General features: G+C 52.0%; 1 protein-coding gene across 9 annotated transcripts in view; it reads left to right on the top strand.

The window, feature by feature from the left end:
* Plekha7 (pleckstrin homology domain containing A7) overlaps positions 1-22,033 on the top strand; it is a 191,151-nt gene that overhangs the window by 152,970 nt on the left and 16,148 nt on the right. For 5 of the 9 annotated variants that reach the window (XM_051149268.1, XM_051149264.1, XM_051149262.1 and 2 more), the window contains 8 exons: positions 4,472-4,994; positions 5,556-5,642; positions 6,183-6,302; positions 8,473-8,526; positions 18,665-18,733; positions 18,901-18,981; positions 19,735-19,884; positions 20,286-20,387. In XM_051149268.1, the coding sequence (XP_051005225.1) occupies positions 4,472-4,994; positions 5,556-5,642; positions 6,183-6,302; positions 8,473-8,526; positions 18,665-18,733; positions 18,901-18,981; positions 19,735-19,884; positions 20,286-20,387 (1,186 nt within the window). The remainder of the gene's footprint in view (positions 1-4,471; positions 4,995-5,555; positions 5,643-6,182; positions 6,303-8,472; positions 8,527-18,664; positions 18,734-18,900; positions 18,982-19,734; positions 19,885-20,285; positions 20,388-22,033) is intronic. The other 4 variants (XM_051149267.1, XM_051149265.1, XM_051149269.1 and 1 more) reach the window with 1 other exon arrangement.

Genomic DNA, 22,033 nt, shown 5'->3' with positions numbered 1-22,033 from the left:
AGGGAAGGGAGGCTAGGTCAGGAAAGACACAGACCTGGGCTCAGACAGATACAAGTGATTTAATAGGTCACTAGAATAGCACTTTTCAACCTTCAGGGCTGTTTAAACAGGGCAGATGTACTCTGCCTAGAGGTTATTATTCATAGGTCTAGTGGGACTGAAAAACCTACATTTTGAAACTATATTTTAGATAGGGTCTTGACGTCAGACTGGCTTCTAGTCTGTTCATGCTGTACCCGGAGTTGAACCCACAGCTTTGTGCATGCTCGGCAAGAACTCTTAGCAGCTGAGCTATATCCCTAGCCCTGTGCTTAAGACCATTTTTAGATTTATTTTGTTTTATGTCTGGATGTTTTGCCTGCTTGTGTGCCATGTGTTTTCCTGTTGTCTGCAGGGGTCAGAAAAGAGAGGCAGAGAGAGTCCCTGGAACTTGAGTTAACGCATGATTGTGAGCCACCTGAGAACTGAACCTAGGTCTTTGCAAGAGCAGCTAGTGGGCGACGGCGTCTCTCCAGCTTTTATGTTTAACCAAAGAGTGATAAGTATAGCTTAGATGACAAGACTGTTTCCTGTGCAAGCCTGAGAACAGAACCTGAGTTCAGGCCCTTAGCACCCACATAAAAGTCAGTCACTGTGGTATAGTTATCCATTTCCTGTGTAGTTTTGGTTGTAGCTTGTCCCTTTGGGATGGAGTTTTCCTTCTAGTACCTTCTGTAAAGCTGGATTTGGGGATAGGTGCTGTTTGAATTTGTTTTTGTCGTGGAATATTTTGTTTTCTCTATTGAGTGGAGAGTGGGGTCTGACTTTCACACGTACTCTGGTGCCTCATATTTGACCACGTCCCCTGGATGGGGAGACCTGGTGGCACTCAGAGTAAGGATAGCAGGTTACCAAGAAGAGACTTGATACCCTATGAGCATATACAGGGGAGGAGGTCCCCCTCAGTCACAGTCATAGGGGAGGGGAATAAGGGAAAAATGGGAGGGAGGGAGGAATGAGAGGATACAAGGGATGGGATAACCATTGAGATATAATATGAATAAATTAATAAAATAAAAAAAATTAGCCAGCTAGCTTAGTTAGGGCCAGCAGGGACACTGTCATCTCGGGAGCCGGCAGAGAGTGTTAGAGCAGAATGCTTAATGTCCCTCTCTGACCTACACACACAGACACACATACACACACACACAGACACACACACTCACACTCACACACACAGACACACACACTCACACACACAGACACACACACACACAGACACTCACACACACACACATACACACACAGACACACTCACACACACACTCACACACAGACACACACACTCACACACACAGAGACACACTCACACAGACACACACTCACACACACACACAGACACACACACTCACACACACAGACACACACTCACACTCACAGACACACACACACAGACACACACACTCACACACACACACTCACACACACAGACACACACTCACATACACAGACACACACACACACACACACTCACACACACACACAGACACACACACACACACACACACAGACACACACACAGACACACACTCACACACACAGACACACACACTCACACACACAGACACACACTCACACTCACAGACACACACACAGACACACACTCACACACACACACACAGACACACACACACACAGACACACACACTCACACATACAGACACACACACTCACACTCACACACACACACACACACACAGACACACACACAGACACACACAAACACACACACACAGTCATGCACGCTCCAACACATGTGTGCGCACACACACATCCATGTACCCATGCATCTAAAGGAGGTAATAGTTATATGTTGGATGAAGTAGGTGGGGCGTCTTGGCATGTGCGTACATCGTGAAGTTGTTGAAAGAAGCTAGTTGGTTCTCATCGCCTCAGCCACATGTTCTTTGTGTGTGTGGCGAGAGTAATCAGCGTCTCCTGTGAGCAGCTCTGAAGTATATATTATTACCAGCTGTGCTCACCATGTGGGACAGTGGGGCTCTGATAATGCTTGCTCGGTCCAGCTGAAACTCTGCACATGCTGGCCAGCATGTCCCCCCTCTTCATTTCTGCCGTTTCCAGGTCTGGTAAGCACAGCTTTGCGCTTTGCCTCTCCGCGTCCCATGTAGAAGTGGCAGTGTACAGTGTCTGGCTTAATTCAGGAAGGCCTCAGGTGGTGCTGGTGCTGCCTCTGCTGCCTCCCTTGACCACACCTGGAGTTTGCGTGAGCTCAGAGCAGTGTCTGGCACACAGCGAGGCACTGTGTGTAGTTTGCTGTGTGAAGTTGATAAGGCAGAATCAGGATTTGAACGTAGGCTTCTGTAACCCAGAGCCTGTCCTCTCTACAGCACCGCACTTCCTTGCAGATTAGGCTGAAAAGGCAAACAAACAAACAACAGAATAAATGAATAAATTGTGTGTGCGTATGAGAGAGGAGAAGAAGAGCATGCGCACACACGTGAGCGGGCACGTGAGTGTGAGCCATGCACACACAGCAGTCAGAAGACGGCTTTTGAGAGTCGGTTCTCTCCTGCCACTGTGGGGTCTGATTATCAGGCCTGCTTGGCCAGCACTTTGACCTACTAAGCCGTCTCACTGGCCATAAGCATTAACAGCTTTCACATTTACGTTATGAATGTTTTGCCCGCATGTATGTCTGCATTACCTTGTGTGCCTGGTGCCCATGGAAGTCAGAAGGAGTTATCTCTTCTGGAACTAGAGTTACAAATAGTTCTGAGTCTTTTGTGGGTGCTGGGAATTGAACCTGGATCCTCTGGGAAATCAACAAATACGCTGACTGCGAAGCCATCTCTCCAACCCTTAAAGATGTTCTTTTTTTAAGGCAAGGTTTCCTGTACCCTAAGATGGCCTAGAACTTACTAAGTAGCTGAGGATGACCTTGAACTTCTGGCCCTCCTGCCGCAACCTCTCTGTTGTTGTGATTGTAGGCGATGTATACCACCATACCTGGCTGGGATTTTAATCTTTAGAAAAATTCCCATATTTTGTTCCTTGCTGATATATTTATTTTCCTTCTGTCTCAGGAAATAGGATAACTAGCAGTAGCACCTTTCAGTCATGTCTGCCTTTTTTTAGGACTTTCTCAGACCGTGGACCATGTGACACGTGACACATTTCTATTCTTTAAGACTGTTAAGCTTGGCTGGGGAAGAGATGTCATAGAAATATGAAAAGTCATCAGCACAGGACCTTGGGAAAGCTCCACACCGCAATAGCGGGCTAAGTGGCCCCCACACTGCAGGCTGTGGCCCCCGGGAGAGCGTGGGCCACTGTCCCGGAGAGTGAGCAGCAGCTGTGGTGCCCAGGAGAGCGTGGGCCACTGTCCCGGAAAGTGAGCAGCAGCTGTGGTCCCCAGGAGAGCGTGGGCCACTGTCCCGGAGAGTGAGCAGCAGCTGTGGCCCCCGGGAGAGCGTGGGCCACTGTCCCGGAGAGTGAGCAGGACTCTGATACACAGGGCCGGGAAGCATGAGTACAGGGGGAGGAAGCGCAGTGTGGTGAGGACCAGAGGGAAGCAGACACTGGTGAAGGGCCTCTGGCTCTCAGCCGCGAAGGATGCACTTTTCCTTAGTGACCTCATTAGTTCTCAGAACCCCTGGATGAGGCAGTAACACTACCTCACGTACAGGTAGGGAAACTGAGGCTCAGAGCAGTCAGTGAGCCTCCTGTGGTCACATGGCCAGTATGTGGTAGAATTCAGGTTCAGTTACACCCTACTGTTGCTTTTTGCACAATGAGAAGTTACTGCGGTGGGAGCTTCCTGGTGGACAACAAATGTTGGGTGCCCATATTGGGGGGCGGCCGCAGTGAGGATCCTCCTCCATCGCTCACACCCTAGGCTGCTGGCCCGCCTTAGCCTGGTCTTGGCCCTCGAAGCAGCAGTGAGAGAACAGCTGGACCTCAGGGGAGGTTGTAGTCAGATATTAGAAAGCCTTGAGTACCAGGCTAAGGGTTTAAAGGGAGTGAGGAAGTTTGGGGGCACCCTGGAGAGATCAGAATTGGTGACCGTGTACAGGAGACACATTAGGAGGCTCTCAGAGTTATGTGCAGGAGGGAAGGAACCAGTGTCTGTAGAAGGATAGCAAAGAAAAGGACCCTCTTCCTCCCCACTCTAGCCATTTTCTTCATGATCTCCAAGGGTCGGTGCTAGGCTCCCAGGCAGAAGGGGGGCCTCTCACCCCAGAGAACTGCGAGGCCTTTCCAGACCCACACACTTTGTCACTGACAACTGGTAAGAGAGGAGAGGCAATTGAATCACCCTGTACCAGGAGAGATGGGCAAGGAAACCTTGTGGTGGTCCTGGCTGTCAGAGAAAACTGCCTCTGGGATCTCCCCCACAAGATGACCTTGTCAATTTCCTTAGCTGTGTTGCCTTGTGTGGTGGCCTGACCTGCCATCTCTCTCTCTCCCTCAGCTTGCCCTTAGACCAGACACTTCCTCGCCAGGGAACCAGCCAGCCCCTGACCTTCCCAGAACACTACCAGACTCTTCCCAAGAATACTAGACATCTTTCTGGGAGCTCTTCACCCCCTCCTCGGAACCTGCCCAGCGACTACAAGTACGCACAGGACCGAGCCAGCCACCTGAAGATGTCTAGTGAGGAGCGTCGGGCGCACAGGGATGGTACCGTGTGGCAGCTGTATGAGTGGCAGCAGAGGCAGCAGTTCCGTCACGGCAGTCCCACAGCGCCCATAGGAGCCGGCTCCCCAGAGTTCACCGAGCAGAGCCGCAGCCGGAGCCTGCTGGAGGTGCCCCGCTCCATCTCCGTGCCTCCTTCGCCTTCTGACATACCTCCTCTGGGGCCTCCAAGGCCCTTCCCACCCCGGCGGCCACATACACCAGCAGAAAGGGTCACAGTGAAGCCACCTGACCAGAGGAGGAGTGTGGACATGTCGCTGGGGGGCTCTCCCAGGAAGGCGCGGGGTCATGCCATCAAGGTGGGGCCTGGGAACTTCTGCCAGGTGACTGGGGTCTGGAGAGTCAGTCAGTGGCCTCCTGGCAGCCTACAAGGCAGGGATAGGTGTTAGTGTTCAGTCAGTTTTCTTTCCTATGACAGCCCAGCTGAGGCTTAACTCTCCAGGGGCCCCTCAGTTGGATGTGCTGTGCCCAGTGAGGATGGTGGTGTGCCCAGTGAGGATGGTGGTGTGCCCAGTGAGGATGGTGGTGTGCCCAGTGAGGATGGTGGTGTGCCCAGTGAGGATGGTGCTGTGCCCATTTTGTTTTTTGGTTTTTCAAGACAGGGTTTCTCTATGTAGCCTTGGCTGTCCTGGATTCGCTTTGTAGACCAGGCTGGGCTCGAACTCACAGCTGTCCGCCTGCCTCTGCCTCCCGAGTGCTGGGATTAAAGGCATGCGCCACCATGCCCGGCCTGTGCCCATTTTGGAGACAAGGCACGTTGGGCTTAGACAGGTGGAAGGGCACAGGGTAGGTGGTCCAGGCAGTGAGTGGCTGAGGTCCCCTTGCCTGGCTCCAGACTGGCTTCTCCTCTTCTGTCACAGAACACCTCCCACGTGGACCGGCGTTCCATGCCTTCTATGGGCTATATGACCCACACCGTCAGCGCTCCCAGCCTACACGGCAAGTCGGTAAGCAGGCCTTCTCTTTCCTCTCCAGGTAATTGATGTGCTGTAGGGTTAGGGTACCAGACCCGAGCCCATAACATTCCCTCCCTCAGAGCCAATCGATGGCAGCCCACAGGGCAGCTTCCAACCCCTTCTTGGTAACTGGAGACAGGCCTGGCGGTGGCTCACTCAGGCTCTGCAGCAGGCCCTCCAAAGGAAACGAGGAGACGGAGGAGACTGCTGGCCTGGCCCTTAGAAGCATAGTCCAGCTACCTGCTCTCTCCTGAGGCACCTCCCTTTCTTCCCTGGCCTGCACTGTGATTGGCTGGTTCTCCTTTCGAAGCTCTGGCATCTTTCTGGGTGGAGCTGAGCTGGTGGCTTCTGAGAAGACAGCTTCCTGTGCCCTGTGCTGGCAGTGCCTTTACGATGACAGAGCCAGTGTGCTGGCGGTGCCCTGGTGACAGAGCCAGTGTGATTATTGCCTAGTGGTGGCACGGGTGAAGAGTGTAACTGCAGCGGTGTGCCCTGCAGTGGCTGACTCCCCATGTGTCTACACACCCGCAGCTGGAAGAGCTCTCACTGCTGCTCAGCCGGTTGCAGCGGCACCAGTCCAAGTTGGCCAGCGTGCGAAATTTCGCCGTGGGCCAGTTACTACACCACTACTTGACCTTTCCTGCCTGCCAGGTCAGCGCCGGTGGGCCCTCCTGGGCCAGGCAGGGATGGCCTGCTGCCTATGTTCCCCATCGTGCCGTGCTCTGGTTCGTCTTGCTGGCTGGCTCTTTCCCCCTTCCCTTGCCTGTTTGCTTCTGGGTGTGGCAGCCAGTGACTGTGGGCAGTGGTGGAGTCTCTTCCCTCTGGCGTGGTGGAGGGGCTGCATGGGGTGCGACACACCTGAATCTCGCTTCTTGGGCTGTGCAGGGTGGTTACCAGGCTGGTGCGTGGTCGTCTTGTCTCAGAGCTCTGCCCTGTCAGCCTTACCACTCATTGAGGACACATGTGGGTCAGCCTGGAGGGCCGTGCAAGGGACCCCCGCTTGCAGAGCAGCCCTCACGTCTTGCCATTAGCTTTGTGGGGGCCTGCATAGGTTAGGTGGGATCGACCTAGCATCATGGGACAAGAGGACCCTGAAGGCCAGCACCTCGATGCTGTGTCTCACCAAGAGCGTGCAGGTTGGAGCCAGAGTCCCAGGTCTACCTGGGTCAGAGTTTTAAAAAGCACCAGGGCCTTGGGCTTGGCATCCAGGGGTCCTGGGATCACCCAGGGAGTTGTGCTCTTGGGCTCCTGAAGCAGCTAAAGGAAGTGGACTCCTTTCCTGCCAAGCTGTCCCTGGGCAGCCCTGGTTCAGTCACATAAGCCTGGTCCTTTGACACGGCACAGAGCCAGGCAGAGGACAGATGAGGGGGCTGGGGTTGTCACTTTCCTTCCTTGACCCCTTTTAGCAAGACCCGAAGGACTCAGGAAATGTAATTAGAAAAGGGAGTGTGAAAGAGGACACGTTTAAAACAAGTAATCAAACAACCGAGCAGATGGCTCAGTGATTAAAGAGCTTGCCACACAAGGGAGTGAAACCCTGTAAAGGCTGGGTGGGTGTGGTGGGTGTGGCCGTCCTCCTGTGCTTCTACCCCAGAGCAAGCTGGCTAGGAAGACTGTGTCAGTGAGCTCTGGGTGACTGTCACCCTACCTTATACATAAGGTCGGGGAGCAATGGCATGCTCACACATGTGAGTGCCCCCCACATGCAAAAACAACATATATACAAATATGCTACCATGCACAGACGCACGCGCGCGCACACACACACACACACACGCACACACACCAAAAAAAGGGAAAAGGAAAAAGTCATGCCATTCTCCAGCTTTCTTTTCTTGCCTGTTCAGAGCATGCAGGGACGGGGACTTGGTGAGGCGGGATGGGGAAGGAGGCAGCACGGGGAAAGAAAGAAGCCCATGCAGGCTATAGCATCCCTTAAAGACCAGCGTCCATGCCGAAGGCACCGTGTGAACTTCTCGTGTGTACGTAGGTGACTGAGCTGTCCCTGTCCCCACCCTTGGCTTGTCCAGCTGGCCGCCCTCAGTCCACCAAGAGCACAGTGTCTGGGCCGTTACTCTATAGCTCTTGCAAATCCTCTGCCTCAGCTGGCTTCTGCGATCTGCTGAACGGAGTGTGGCTTGTGGGGAGCCTTATTCTCAGTAATTACACCGAAGAGCTTGGTAGACCAAGAGAGACACCGCAGGCAGGTCTTACTCAGGAACCCTACACTAGCTCCTAATATGGCAGGTTTGACTTCTTGCTGAGCAAAAAGAGCAAAGTTTCCAGGAAACTTCCAGCAGCTGCTCCTTATCCTCCTGGAGACTGAAGTCACACTGGGACCTCCCGCTCACCCAGGTCGCTCCTCTCTGCCTCTTCTAGTCATCCATCCGCATTACTTGGGGTCTTGTTACTTCTCGCGTGTGAGACAGCCCAGTCCAAAGGTTTGCTCCCGAGACTTGGAGCAGTGGTGTCGGTGAGATCCTAGCTTTGGGTGTGGCGAGTGCCCTTCCAGGCAGATCTCATGGTTCTGCCTCAGGAGCCCAGCATCTGGCTCATCTGCTCTTCTGCCCTCACCCTCTTGTTGGGTCCTCCCCATCAAACCACAGTGGGTGCAGGGTTGAGCTGGCTGTCCCCACAGTGACGCACAAGCTCTGCCATGCTGACAGAGGGCTCTGTGCTTCCTCTATGGCCTGCTGTGTTGGTCCGCTGTGGTGCTGTGTCTCCAGAGTTATGTAATGTGAACGGCCTACTTGTGAAGACCCAGATGATTCCAATCCTAGTGCTTGTAACCCTGTGTTTTCTGTCTCTGCTTCCTTGGAAGGCTGACGACACCTACCTCCAGCTGAAGAAGGACCTGGAGTACCTGGATCTAAAGGTGGGTGGAAACGGTGCTCTGTGCTGAGGAGTACCTGCTGCCCCTACACAGGACCCAGGTTCAGTTCCCAGCACCGACCTCGGCAGCTCACTACCACCTGCTCACTCTATTCTAGAGCATTTGATTCCCTTAGACCTCCACAGACACACCCATGCCCACGGAGCACATAAGCTCACGCACACACACACGCGCGCGCGCACACACACACACACACACACACACACACACACACAACTAAATAAAGGTAATACATCTTTAAAGACAGTGGCTCGGGACCTCACCGTCCATGGACACTCATCATTCTGAGAGTCTTACTTGCTGCAGCCCAGCACTCCTCCTACTCCAGACCCTAAGTGAAAACTCTTGTCTGAGTCAGGAGAACTTGATTGCTTATGTTCTGATTCTCGAGGAGTTCTTTGTAAGCTGTGTGGTGGTGAGGTTTCAGGCTTAGAGCTTGGGTGTCATGGTTTTGATCCTTGGTTAGAGCCAGAGGTTCCTGGGACACCACCATTGGTCAGAGCCGCTGCTGCTGGTAGGAGTGTGTTTGGCTCAGAGGGAACGGCTGGTGTGTTTTCTGCCACAGGTGGCTTGGTGGGTCCTTTGGGTTCGCTGCTGCCAGAGCGTGTTCCACGTGGAGTCATGGGGCTGTAGGGCCTGCCAGCAGCCTGTCCCTCTAGAGCTAAGGTGCCTGTTGCTACTTAAAGCTCAAGCTCTTGACTAGGCCTTCACAGCAGAGCTGAAAGGGCCCAAAGAAAGATGCTTCCGACTTGCCACAGCCCAGCAAGCTCCCTCTGGGCACAGCACGCCTCCTGCTGGAGCTGCGGAGCAGACTGGAGAAGCGTAGCTTTAGTCAGCACAGGGAAGGAGGACCATGTTTGTCTACACTGCACTGGGTGCCTGGCTCAAGACATTTCTGATGCAAGGATCTTCCCCCAGCTTCTCTGGCTCAGTGGTAAATGCTAGAACCTAAGTGGGGGTTTCCCCACGCCAATAGGTCTCCATGGCCTTTGCTTAGATAGCTCCTAGCTCACTTACGCATCTGTTAAGCACTTGTGTGTCTGGCCCTATAGAAGATGGCAGGTGCAAAAGAAAAACTGAGGCCCTCATCTTAAGAAATTTGTGGATAGTGTGGATTGGGGAAAGAAAATAATCCCAAATGATAGTGCATACTGTAACCATACAAAGATCTGATTGGCTCACTTCTGAGCTGGAGTTGTGAGAGTTCCTATAGGCCATGAGAAAGACTTCTGAGGGTGGGGAGCATGTGAACAGAGCTTTGAGGAGTCCTGGTGCAGAGTAGCTGTGATGACGTGGGTGGAGATAGGACCAGAGTAATCCAGACAGAGCAGGGTGCAGTGCAGAGATTACAGAGTAAGCCAGACAGAGGTGGGTGCAGTGCTGAGATTACAGAGTAAGCCAGACAGAGGTGGGTGCAGTGCAGAGATTACAAAGTAAGCCAGACAGAGGTGGGTGCAGTGCTGAGATTACAGAGTAAGCCAGACAGAGTGGGGTGCAGTGCAGAGATTACAGAGTAAGCCAGGCAGAGCGAGGTGCAGTACTGAGATGAGAGCCATGGAGCGAGTTGACTCCTGATTCTGTCATAGGTCTTAGGAGGGAACTGAGGCTCAAGGTTTCAGAGCAGGAGTTCCTGTTGTCCTGACTCCAACAAAAACTGAGTAGTGACAGCCCATATAAAATGTTTTATTTACTTGATTGTATTACTGTGCACAGTAGCCCTATAAAGGAGGTAAATTACTTTCTCAAGACCACACTGGAAACAGAAATTTGAGTCCGTAGCTTACTCTAAAGCTCACATTCATGTTACTACCTGCCTTTCATAACATGTCATTTGTCCTGCTGTGGTCCCAAAGGCATTAAACTTTTGGGGGGCCAGGCTTGGTGTAGGATGGCAGGAAATAGATTTGATGGGCTAGCAAGGCAAGTTGCAATCTGGGGGTGTTTTCCTAGCTAGGAGCTCTGTCGCCCAAGGAGGCATTCTGCATGCTGACATTGCTGTCATGAGAACAGCTTGGCTTGTCGCCAGATTTTTACTATTAAGCTCTTCTCAGGAAACAGCTGGTCCCCAGAAGAACGTCTTCTGCAGCGGGGAGAGGCTTGCCTCGCCAGCTGCCCATGTGACAGAAGAGAGGCTGCGTGTGGAGTATTGATCAGAAAGGCCAGTGTGGAGTATTGATCAGAAAGGCCAGTGTGCTTTCATGGCCGCCACCGAGGGCGGGGACCTGCTCTGCTCTGCACAGACACAGCTAGGATAGTGGACTCTTAGAGGAAGGGCCCACTGCAGGACCTAGAGCCCAGGGTAGAGGGCCTGCGGGTGATTGTGTTTCCAGATGTTCCAAGCCTAAGTCTAAAAGTGTTACCCAATTTCCACTGTCAGAGGTAGCAGTCCAGGGGGCTAAGCGCATGTCACTGCTCTGCCACCTTGATACGCTGATGTCTCCTTCACCTTTCAACTCAGGCTCCCTTCTTCCCTCAGCATCTCTATGGAACAAGGGAGGATTTTCATAGTGGTAAGTGTGCCTGTGAGAAGATTCACAGTGCCAGTGCAGTGACAGGGAGTTAGGGACAGTTTGGGAGAAATGGAAACAGGCTGTAAAGCTCTGGTGTGTCACCATGTGTTTCCTGTGGCTCTAAAGAAGGTTAAGCCGAGCAGAGGGCAGCTACAGGCAGACAGGGTTCTGATGGTAGAAATGCTCTTCTGAAGAGGCTTTCTCTACGGTGGTGAATGCCCTCTCGCGGGGCCACATGGACTGGAACTCCAGGACCTGTTGGTCTGTGGATCCTATAACGCACTTCTCAGAATGTCCTTGAGCTGAGGGGTATGTAGGGGTAGGGATTGCAGGCAGAGACAGCACACGAAGAGGTTCGCACACCTCGGAAAGTGGATGCACTTGAGTGAGCCCTGAAGACCACCCTGGGCACAGGAAACAAGCTCTGCTCCTCTAGGGCCAACTTCCTCTCTGTATGGTGTGGTAGCTTGAACCTCCAGCCTCATGTATGGTAGGGCAAGCACCTTACCACTGAGCCATATTCAACTATGTCACCAAATCTCTTTATACTTTTTTTCTCTTTATACTTTTCAAGACAAAGCCTTACTATTGATAAATTCTCAGGCTAGCATTGAGTTCACTTTGTAGGCTAGCTTTGAACTTACACCAGCCCCTCAGGTAGCTAGGGTAATTGGCCTGTTGAGTCACTGCCAAGGTCCAGTGTGTGTGTGTGTGTGTGTGTGTGTGTGTGTGTGTGTGTGTGTGTGTGTGTCTGTGTGTGTGTTTTGCTAGGGGTACAACCCAGGGCCTGTGTGTGTGTGTGTGTGTGTGTGTGTGTGTGTGTGTGTGTGTTTTGCTAGGGGTACAACCCAGGGCGTGTGTGTGTGTGTGTGTGTGTGTGTGTGTTTTGCTAGGGGTACAACCCAGGGCGTGTGTGTGTGTGTGAGTGTGTGTGTGTGTTTTGTTAGGGGTACAACCCAGGGCGTGTGTGTGTGTGTGTGTATGTGTTTTGCTAGGGGTACAACCCAGGGCCTGTGCTTGCTGGACAGGTGCTCTTCCATTGCTATATCCACAGCCCTAGAGTGAGCTTCTCCAGGGAATATTTCTCCCGCCTACATCTGAGCTGCTGATCCCTTCATTCTGCTGTGTTGACTTGACGTAGATTCTTTTATGTTCTTGTCCCAAGAGCCAAGGGTCCAGGGCCCACCACCCCTCTGATCAGCTAGCTGACAGTTTCCTGAGTTTGGATGGTGATTTCTCTATCACCTTGCACAGGTTTTCCTCAGGTGAATAGCACCGCAGTGGGGCCAGGTGAGTGGGTCAGGCACCTCTTAGAAGTCGCTCTTAGCCAATGTGTTCGGCGTAGTGCTTGCTTCTTTGGCCTTTCTCTTGGTGATGCCAGGGTCAAAAGGACTGAGCAGTGGTGAGGCGTCTGCTCTGCCCGGCCATGTCTGGGCACTTGGTTCACTTGTGTTTCAGTTCTCACAGTGACCTGAGGAATAGGCATGGCCATCCCTAGCCTGTTAACCAAGAGCCCGTGTCTGAGAGAGGAAATGGGCAGAATCCCATGGCGGGAACTGACGTCAGCACCTAGTTTGTTGCCTTTGGAAATTCTGCTTCCCTGATCCTGCACTCTGTTGACTGGCTTAAAAGAGTGGGCTGTGGCGGGATTGCGGTCATCCGTAGCATTTTTAAAAATTATTGTTTTAGATTGCATCTCACCGTGTTACCTACGCTGGTCTCAGATACGTAGGTTCAAGTGATGTTCCTGGACTCTGTGTGCGTGCCTATCTGTGCTCCATTCAGATGAGGTGGCCTGCTCAGGTGATGTTTTTGTAGACGCAGAAGGTTGCCTTCAACCCCAGGGAGCCCCTTGTCGCTGAAGAGGAGTGTGCCATTGTGGCTTCACATCTGCAGCACCGTGGGCTCTCTGACAGTTTGAGCCTGAGATCAGGGCTTGTCTGTTTCCAAAGTCGGCTTCTGGGGCAGTTTTTTTAGGTTGTTATCTGGGGCATCGACTATTTCTAGAACATCTAGGAACTTGATTTTAAAAATACAGATCTGAGCCAGGTATGATAATACACACCTGTAGTCCCAGCCTCTTGGGAGGACTGAGACAGGAGGATCATTTGAGCCTATAAATTAGAACGCATTCCACAGAACATAATGACTTCCTCTCTTTAAAAAAAAAAAAAAGAAAAGTGGTTTTTTGGTTTTTTTTGTTTTTTGTTTTTTGTTTTTGTTTTTTTTTCTTTTTCTAGTTAGCTGGCTCATGCCTTGGGTCCCAGCACTGAGAGCAGAGGTCAGTGACTCTCTGAGCTTGAGGCCAGCCTGGTCTACATGGTGAGTTCCAGGACAGCCGCCAAAGCTTCCTATAGAGACTCTTATCTCAAAGAACAAACAAATTTCAGAGCCTGGCATGCTATAGGCCTATAGTCCTAGTACTCAGTAAGGCAGAGGCAGAAGGATTGCTTCAAGTTCAAAGCCAACCTGGACTGCATAGTTCCAGGTCAGCCAAGGATACATACATAAATAAGTAAAAACAAATTCAGAGGGTTAGTCCATTGTCATCATGGTGGGAGGCATGGCAGCGTGCAGGCAGACATGGCGCTGGAGGAGGAGCTGAGAGCTCTACATCTTGGCCCGAAGGCAGCAGGAAGTGATTCCAACTGGGCATGGCTTGAACATCTGAGTCCTCAAAGCCTGCCCACAGTGACCGCTCCCTCCAGCAAGGCCACACCTCCTAATAGCCTATGGGCCCGTTTTCATTCAAGCTGCCACAATGCACATCAATGCTTGAGTCCTATGCTTAGAGACTCTGACCTAATTGATAATATATTTAAACATTACCCTTTTAAGAATCAAACCGAACAAATTCTTAGGTGTTTTTTAAAAAGATTTGTTTATTTATTATGTATGCAATGTTCTCCCTGCATGTACACCTGCACATCAGAAGAGGCACCAGATCTCATTACAGATGGTTGTGAGCCACCATGTGGTTGCTGGGAATTGAACTCAAGACCTTTGAAAGAGCAAATGGTGCTCTTAACCTCTGAGCCATCTCTCCAGCTCCTCTTTGGTGTTTTTTTAAAAATAACAGCCAGGGTTGAGAAAGATTGACTCAAAGTGGTGGTTTTGTATATTTTTGTTTTTGTTCTGAGACAAAGTCTCATCTATCCCATGTTGTCCCTGGAAGCCCAATGACCTTGGACTTGTATCTTGCCCCCTCTGTCTCCTGAGTACAGGGGTTGCAGGTATATCTGTGTCCGGGTCCGCGGTACAGGATGGAGCCCAGGGCTTTGGGACTACTAGACAAGCCCTGGACCAACTGAGCTATACTTACCTCGCAAGTGCTGCTTCCCAGGTGTGGCCCCTGCCAACCGCAGCCACAGCACCTGGGAATCTTTTAGGAACGCAACAGCTAGAGTCCTAGTGCAGACCTGCTTCACAAAAACCTCTGGAGTACAGCCAGCCTTCCAGGTGACTCTGCACACTAAAGTTGGGGAGTCCGAGTAGGGATCCTGAGGCCAAGCTGGGCGTGTGACTTGGGGTGAAGCACTTGTCTAGTGTACACGAGGCCCTGTGCTCCATTTCCAACCCTGTAATAAAAAATAAAATGTCCGTCAGCCTGGGACCTGCCCACCAGGAGGGTGGAGGCAGTGTTTCCTTTGTTTGTTTGTTTGTTTTGTTTTGTTTTGTTTTTCGAGTCAGGGTTTCTCTGTGTAGCCCTGGCTGTCCTGGACTCACTCTGTAGACTAGGCTGGCCTCGAACTCACAGAGATCCACCTGCCTCTGCCTGGGATTAAAGGCGTGCGCCACCACGCCTGGCTGACACTGTTTTCTTTAACGTGTCTGTGTGCGCGCGTACGCTCGTGCGTGCGTGCGTGTGTGTGTGTGTGTGTGTGTGTGTGTGTGTGTGTGTGCATATGTTAGGGCATGCATGTGGAGGTCAGAGGACAACCTACAGAAGCTGTGTCTCTCCGTCCACCATATGGATCGTGGGGATTAAGCTCAGGTCCTTGGACTCGGTGGCAATATCGCCCACTGAGCCATCTTGCAGGCCTGACAGACTATTACCAGAACAGATTGTAAGCATCCAAATGCTCGGTTAGGCATGAACCTGCACCACAAGTGTGAAAGCAAAGTCTGAGGACTTTCTTCGGAACATAATTGTTAGAAATGAGATGAATGTATGGCGTTACTCTAAACCAAGACTCCAGGTGCGACAGCATGTGGGGAGGGAGGCAAGAAGAGGCAGCAGTCTTCTGTCAGGCTTCCCCTCACCTGCTGTAGCAGAAACAGGAAGGGAGTGAGCTGAGAAGTGGCTCTTGTATATGGTCAGCCTGCACAGGGCCCTAAGCAAGCTGCTCCTGCCTGCTCTTAGAGGCGCAGCTGGAAACTCACACCACCGAGGCTCGTCTCCACTGTCTGCGCACCTCATCTTTGAGGGTCCCCTTCGCCAGCCCCCGCCCCCCCAGACTGTGGCTGCTTCAAGTGTTGTTGGATGTTTCACCTGTTACGTTTTGTTGTATTTGCCTTTCTGTTTGCAACAGATTAAAAATAATGAACCTTTGATCAACGTGCTTTACAAAGTGCTGAAGAAGTCAGCACGGGGCTGTCGGCCCGGGAGAAGCGTAAGCTGACCGAACCCGTGCGGGGCCATTCCATTGCTTCTGGCGCAGGGCCAGCACCATCACTTGCTTAAGCAGTTGCTCTCCTGAGTGCTCCGCGCTTCCTGCAAGTCATTTTGGTTGATTTTTCTTTTACCAGAGCTCTCTTCAGCATTGTGGCCAACGCATTGGGCTGAGCCGCTCATCTGTGGTGTCCTGTGGCTCCATCTTTGTGTTGCAGAGGGTTGGGGAGCTGCCTGGCTTGCCACCAGCTTGTGTTGTGTCTCCATCCTCACTTGTCAGCCTTTGCACAGATAGGGCTGAGCATGAGTTTCTTGGGAGGGAACAGCAGTTCCTACGCACTTTAGAGATGCCTTAGGTTCCACCGTCTCTGCCTTTTGTGGGGCAGGATGTTGACGTGCAGGTCCCAGTCTGGAACTGGGTGGCCACCCCATGTCTCCTTTGCAGTGTACCCAGCTCTTGGAGCATTCTGAGGGAGGCTACAGACTTGGGGACAGGTGTCATGTCCTGATTTGGTAGAGGAGAGGTGGGACGGCCCAGAGGCCCTGAGTCTCTTCCCATAAAGAGATTCTCTAGGATGAATGAGGACCCGAGACCTTTGCTTTTTCTGGTGACAGATACCGGGGGCATTTGTTGGGGTTTTAAGTGGACAGAAATACTGTTACCATAGAGCACAATTTAAAAAGGGAAACTTAGCTGCCATATGCTACTGTTCATCAGAGCACCCTTCCTCAGGAACAGAAGAGAGCTAAGCTGAAGGACCTCTGCGCTATGTAAGGCTTTCAGGAAGCCGGTGCCCTGTGGCCTGTGGCCTTTGCTCCATATGAAGCCAGACCAGGCAGTCTGATTTTGACATGTTCATGAGCTCATCAGCTGACCATCTCCTGATCTCCATATGCCGGGTCCTGGCTGGGCTTCAAGGGCAGAGAAAATACATCGTAGTGTCCACAGTGACCCCCTAATGTGGCTAGTATGTCTGGAGAGGACAAAGGAGCAAACATCATTATAATCTGATGCTCTAAGCACCACGGCAGAGACAGGCAGCGGTGTGAGAGGGACACTCTGAAGGGCACCAGACCCACTCAAAGGGAAGGAAGAAAGGCAAGCACTTTGAATTCCTAGCTCCCACTGTCCTATGAACAGCACACTAAAGAGGACAAGAGAGGCCGATTTCTTAGAAAAGAGGGGCCATGGATCTCCGTGGGGGGAGAGGAGAGACAAAAGCTTGGCTCCTGAGTCACTGAGGACAGCAGTGAAGGGCACACTTCCATTGGGGATGCCACCAGAAAGCTTAATTTACATCTCTCTCTCTCTCACGATGCCTTTGTGTGTAGACACCTCATTTCTTTCCTGATGGTGCGAGATAAGTGAGGCATTGCTCGCTTAGATCCCCTGCCTTATTTAAGCATCAGAGAGTACATCCTCCATAAAGAGCTTCAGGGGAAGAGGGGGAAGAGTTTGCTGGGGAAATCCCCAGAGTGTACCTCAAGTTGAAAGTGACTTCTAGCTGGTTAACGAGCCAAGGCCAGTGGCTTCAGAGAAGAGACCCACTCACAACCCTCCCCTTGTGAGGAGGGCTCCGTATGTTCTAACTATGTTTGTACACACACTCTGCCACAGACCCCCAAGAAATCCCATGACTGCTTGCTTAGCGTCTTCCCTTATGCTGAGCCTTATATTCAGGCTTTGCCACAAAACAAACAGGGCCAGGGTCCTCAGCTCAAAGCAAGAAGTCATTTGATGGGCGTGGTGAGATGAGCACTCGCTGCCTCTTCTTCCAGAAGACTCCGGTTCCATTCCCAGCACCTGCATGGCAACTCACGACTGTCTGTAACTGCAATTACAGGAGATCCAACACCACCTTCTGTCCTCCACCCAGACTCACATATATGGTACACAAGACATACATGCAGACAAAACACCCATACATGTAAAATAAGCATTTTTTAAAGAGAAGCCATTTGATAGTGGCTTGGACTTGCTGAGGCAGGATGTAGGACAGTTGGGCACGTGGCTGTGGCCAGTCCGAATGGAATGATTGCCAACACATTTTGACTCCTGACCCGTACATCTTGGGCCTTCTAGATGGAGTGAGGAGAAAAACAGGCTGCCCCTCCATCAGCTGTCTGTCTGTCCATCCTGAGGCCCTCTGCCTACCACACTCATACTCCCTGCCTCTGCTCTGGTTGCCCTATCCTCCATGACCACTGGTCGGAGCTGCCAAACAGAACAGTGCTTGGCTTTCTGACTTGAGAGGTGCTAAGTCTGCGTGGGAGCTCACGTCTCCATAACCTAGGCAGGAAGGTGCCCTGGGGAATTGGAGGCCTGCAGTAGGGAGTTGGCATCAGCTTGTTGGGTGTCAGTCAGAACAGGAAGGCAGCAAGCTGCCTGCTTACAGCTGACTGAAGGCGTGAAATGGGACATTCCACTGGCCTGGAAGTGAGGGTGACTCGTTGGTTGCTTTGTTGAGATGGTGAAGTAGGTTGTAACTCACATGAGCACAGGCAAGCCCTGTCATCTGCCTGTGGACTTTAAAACACTGGCTGCAACTGACCTGGGTCCCTCTCTCCCTTTGGTTGGATCTTTTAGTAGCGTAGGGTGAGGAAGGCTGCCCCTGTCCATGAGGATGGGTGCTTCTCAGAGAACTGAAGCAAACAGGCTGACAGCAGGTGGTAGGCCTGTGTTTACCACCAGCTGTAGTAGCAGGCCTCTCTTACCAATGGTAAGCCTCCAAAGACTCAGAAATGTGTCGTGCTCATGTGGAGCAAATTGATGGCCCTGTAACTTGCATTCTCTTTAATTTAAGATGGCCAAAAAGTTTCCGTTTTCCCATTAAAATGGAGGAGGCATTACAACAGTGCAGATAGTGCTCAAGTTTTTGCCCATCTTGTGCCATGTGCCTCTGCTGAGACCTCCACATCCATCCACCATAGGACTAAACTTCCTTCCTGATTTTCAGCTCCGCACGCCAAGTTAATCATTAAATTGTTCACCTCCCAGATGACAGGCCGAGATCTTCTTAAGGATCGAAGTCTGAAGCCGATGAAGATCGCTGAGAGTGACATTGACGTGAGTTACCAGTGACAGGCTGGCTCCTCAGCCACCTCCTGACCTGGACCTGGGCAGCTTCCCGAAGGGTTTGCATGGTTCTCTGGTGGGAGGCTTTCTGTTGGTATTCCCCGGGCCATGCCCTGTTCTCACCCCTCCCCCGCCCTCTCCCTCCTTCTTCCTTATAGGTCAAGCTGAGCATCTTCTGTGAACAAGACAGGATCCTGCAGGACTTGGAAGACAAAATCCGAGCTCTCAAGGAGAACAAAGTATGCGTGGTTTCTGCATAGTAGTGGGACGGGTGGAGAGACATGGGGTCGCTCTTGTCTTTGCTGACACAGGATTTGCCGTCTCATGTTAGCATTGATGAACAGGAAGGGCTAGGGTACAGATTGGGCTTTGGAGTGCTTGCCTAACATGCGTGAAGCCCCTGCCTTCGTCCTCACGTGACATAAGCCAGCTGTGGGTAGCACACACCTACAATCCTACCATCTAGAAGGTAAACTCAAGGAGGAGTCAGAATGTTAAGGTCATCCTCAGCCACGCAGTGCTTGGTCTTGTTTCAAAAAAGCCACAATAAATAAATAAAAGCATTAGTTTACCCAGTCTTTTTTGTCTAAGGGTATTCCTCAGAGATTTCTATCTGAGCTTCCACTCCTTTCAGAGAGAACAGTCTGCTTGGCTCAAGAACCCCCTCATTCTGTGCTGGCCCCAGGCTCAGCCTGGGAGAGGGCCTTCACTGTTGGCTCTGATGGCCTGACCCACGAAACCCAGAGATCCGCCATGCCTTTTTTTCACGAGAGCTTGTGAAGCTTTTCTGTCAGTTTGTTCATTTGTTTCCATATACTCTATACGGAATCAGAAGGTGTGCACTCACCTTGTAGATATTTGACAGTAGATTATTGACAGTCTGAGCTGCTCCTCTCTCAGGCCCTGTGTCTGCTTCAGCTCAGCTCTGGCTGCTTTGGCCCCGTTGTCTTGCCCGTTGGGGTCACTCTTGCTCTTGGCCGTTTGTGGCGCAGGACCAGCTGGAATCTGTGCTGGAGGTCCTGCACAGGCAGACAGAGCAGTACCGCGGGCAGCCGCAGCACCTGGACGAGATCACGTGCCAGCAGAAGCTCCTGCAGGAGGACCTCGTGCACATCCGTGCGGAGCTCTGCAGAGAGTCCACGGTATGGAGGGGGTGACGCGGTGACGTGGGCTGGCCATGGCTGTACTCCCCTCTCCCCTGCTGCTGTGTTGGGGGCCAGGGGTGAGAGCTTGTCCCTGCCTCCTGGCGGCGGCTCCTGCAGGGGCCGCACGTCTGACTCTGTCCACATCCGAGGCTTCGTTCCGTGAGGCCCAGTTTCTTGGAGAGGTCTTCAGGCTGTTCTATCCTGTGCACAGTGCACGCAGAGATGTCAGAGCCTCCACTGTTGTAGCCGGCAGTCTGGTGTGGTTCATGCAGGGCGAGGAGGGAAATCATCTTGGGGTGGGGGAGTGGGCGGCACAGGTAGCCATGGTGCTCTTGACTCTGGGGAGGGGACGAGGTGAGGGGGCATCCAGGGACCAGAAATGTTTTCCTGGCCAATAGGAGATGGAGAACGCCTGGAATGAGTACTTGAAGTTGGAGAGGGACGTGGAGCAGCTAAAGCAGACCCTGCAGGAGCAACACCGACGAGCCTTTTTCTTTCAGGTAACCAAGAAAGAGGGTCGTCACCTCCCTCGGCCCCATCACTAGCCTGTTAGGGCTGTGAGCTCTGCAAATCAGCTATCCCAAGCTCTCCCTTGGCAGAAGCCTCTCTGCTCTGCGGGTCTAGCTCACAGTGTTTAGGACAGAGACAAGAGGGACACACACGGTACCCATACCTGCTTGGAGTGCACTTTGGAGGCCCAGGGCGAGCTTCTCCTGGGCTCCCTAGACAGCAGCGGGAAGCCCAGCCCCTGTCTGCCCTCTGCGTCACTCCTTGGCCTGAGGAGAGAGAGTGAACTCAGTCCCTGGAGGCTCCTCTCCTCTCCTTTATTCTCTTTTGCATCTCTGGGGTACAGGTTAGGTGATCCCCATCTCTGTGGCCCCTACCCATTTTGGAAAAGGTGGCTTTAGCTTGAAAGTTAGCACATTCCAGCTGACCTGTGTTCTCCTGCTGCCCCGCCCTTAACATCTTTAAGATGGAAAATGGCCTGCTTCCCCCATCTGCTTCAGATTCGTCTCTTCTTGAGGCTCTGACAGATCCAGAGCATTGAGTTCAGCAGGTGTCCCCGGAGGCTTCTTGTGCATAGGCCACCATGCTATGCCGCTAAGGGACCTGGACTTGCTGAGTGATGATGAGTTCTGACCCAGGTTCCTCTTCAGGCCACTCAGTGACTGTGTGGACTCTGGGCATCCCCTGACCCTAGGAAATGAGCAACTTCTTTGGGGAGATCCGGTTTTTCCCATGGGCCTACTGTCCCCCCACTCACCCATAGGTGGTTCTGGGATACCAGCCAAGGGCAAGGTGGAGACTCTGGCTCAGGAAGGACCTCAGAGAACCCCTAAATACACCTTACCCCCCCCCCCCATTTCTTTCATTGGAAACAGCATTCCACAGTTTTTACTGTAAGATACCAACTGACTGCTATTGCTAAAGTATTCCCAACGGTTGTGTCTATAGATCATAGTCAGGTCTCCCTATATAACCCAGGCTGGTCTTGAACTTGAAATGCCAATCTTAGATCTTCACTAATTTCTTTTATTTTCTTTCCTTTATTTTTTTCCTAGGTTTTGTTTGTTTGTTTGTTTGTTTTTGAGACAGGGTTTCTCTGTGTATCCTTGGCTGTCCTGGGCTCACTTTGTAGACCAGGCTGGCCTTGAACTCACAGAGATCCACCTGCCTCTGCCCCTGAGTGCTGGGGCTAAAGGCATGCGCCACCACACCCCGCCACTTTTTTTCCCCCAAAGCTAGAGTTTCATCATGTAGCCCAGGCTGGCCTTCAGCTGTGTAGGCCAGGACTGCTTCTGCCTACTGAGTGCTGGCAGTTAGGGTATGAGTGCCCACAACAAGCATCCCAACTGGTTTTAAATGTGCTCTTCTTAAGTCATATTTCTGAATTTTCCATCTTGTGGAACTGAAAGCCTGTTCTCTTCCCTATCCTCTCCTCTAGTCCTAGATTCCTGTTCTACTTTCTGTCTCTGGGAGATTGACTAGGTATTGCATTCATCAATCAAGTTGAGTCCTGTGCTGTTCACGCAATCTATTTTTACGTTAGGTGAAGCAGGCCAGTTGAGCTGGTGAACACTGCTCCCAGTGTCTGTCATTAGCCTGGTTCTCAGGCAGACTTTGAGTGGGCTTGACACCAGCCCTG

Source organism: Acomys russatus, chromosome 7 (assembly GCF_903995435.1).
Source record: "Acomys russatus chromosome 7, mAcoRus1.1, whole genome shotgun sequence".
In the NCBI taxonomy this organism is placed as follows: domain Eukaryota; kingdom Metazoa; phylum Chordata; class Mammalia; order Rodentia; family Muridae; genus Acomys; species Acomys russatus.
The sequence above is the reverse complement of the archived record's forward strand: the minus strand, read 5'-3'. Positions and strand labels throughout refer to the sequence as shown.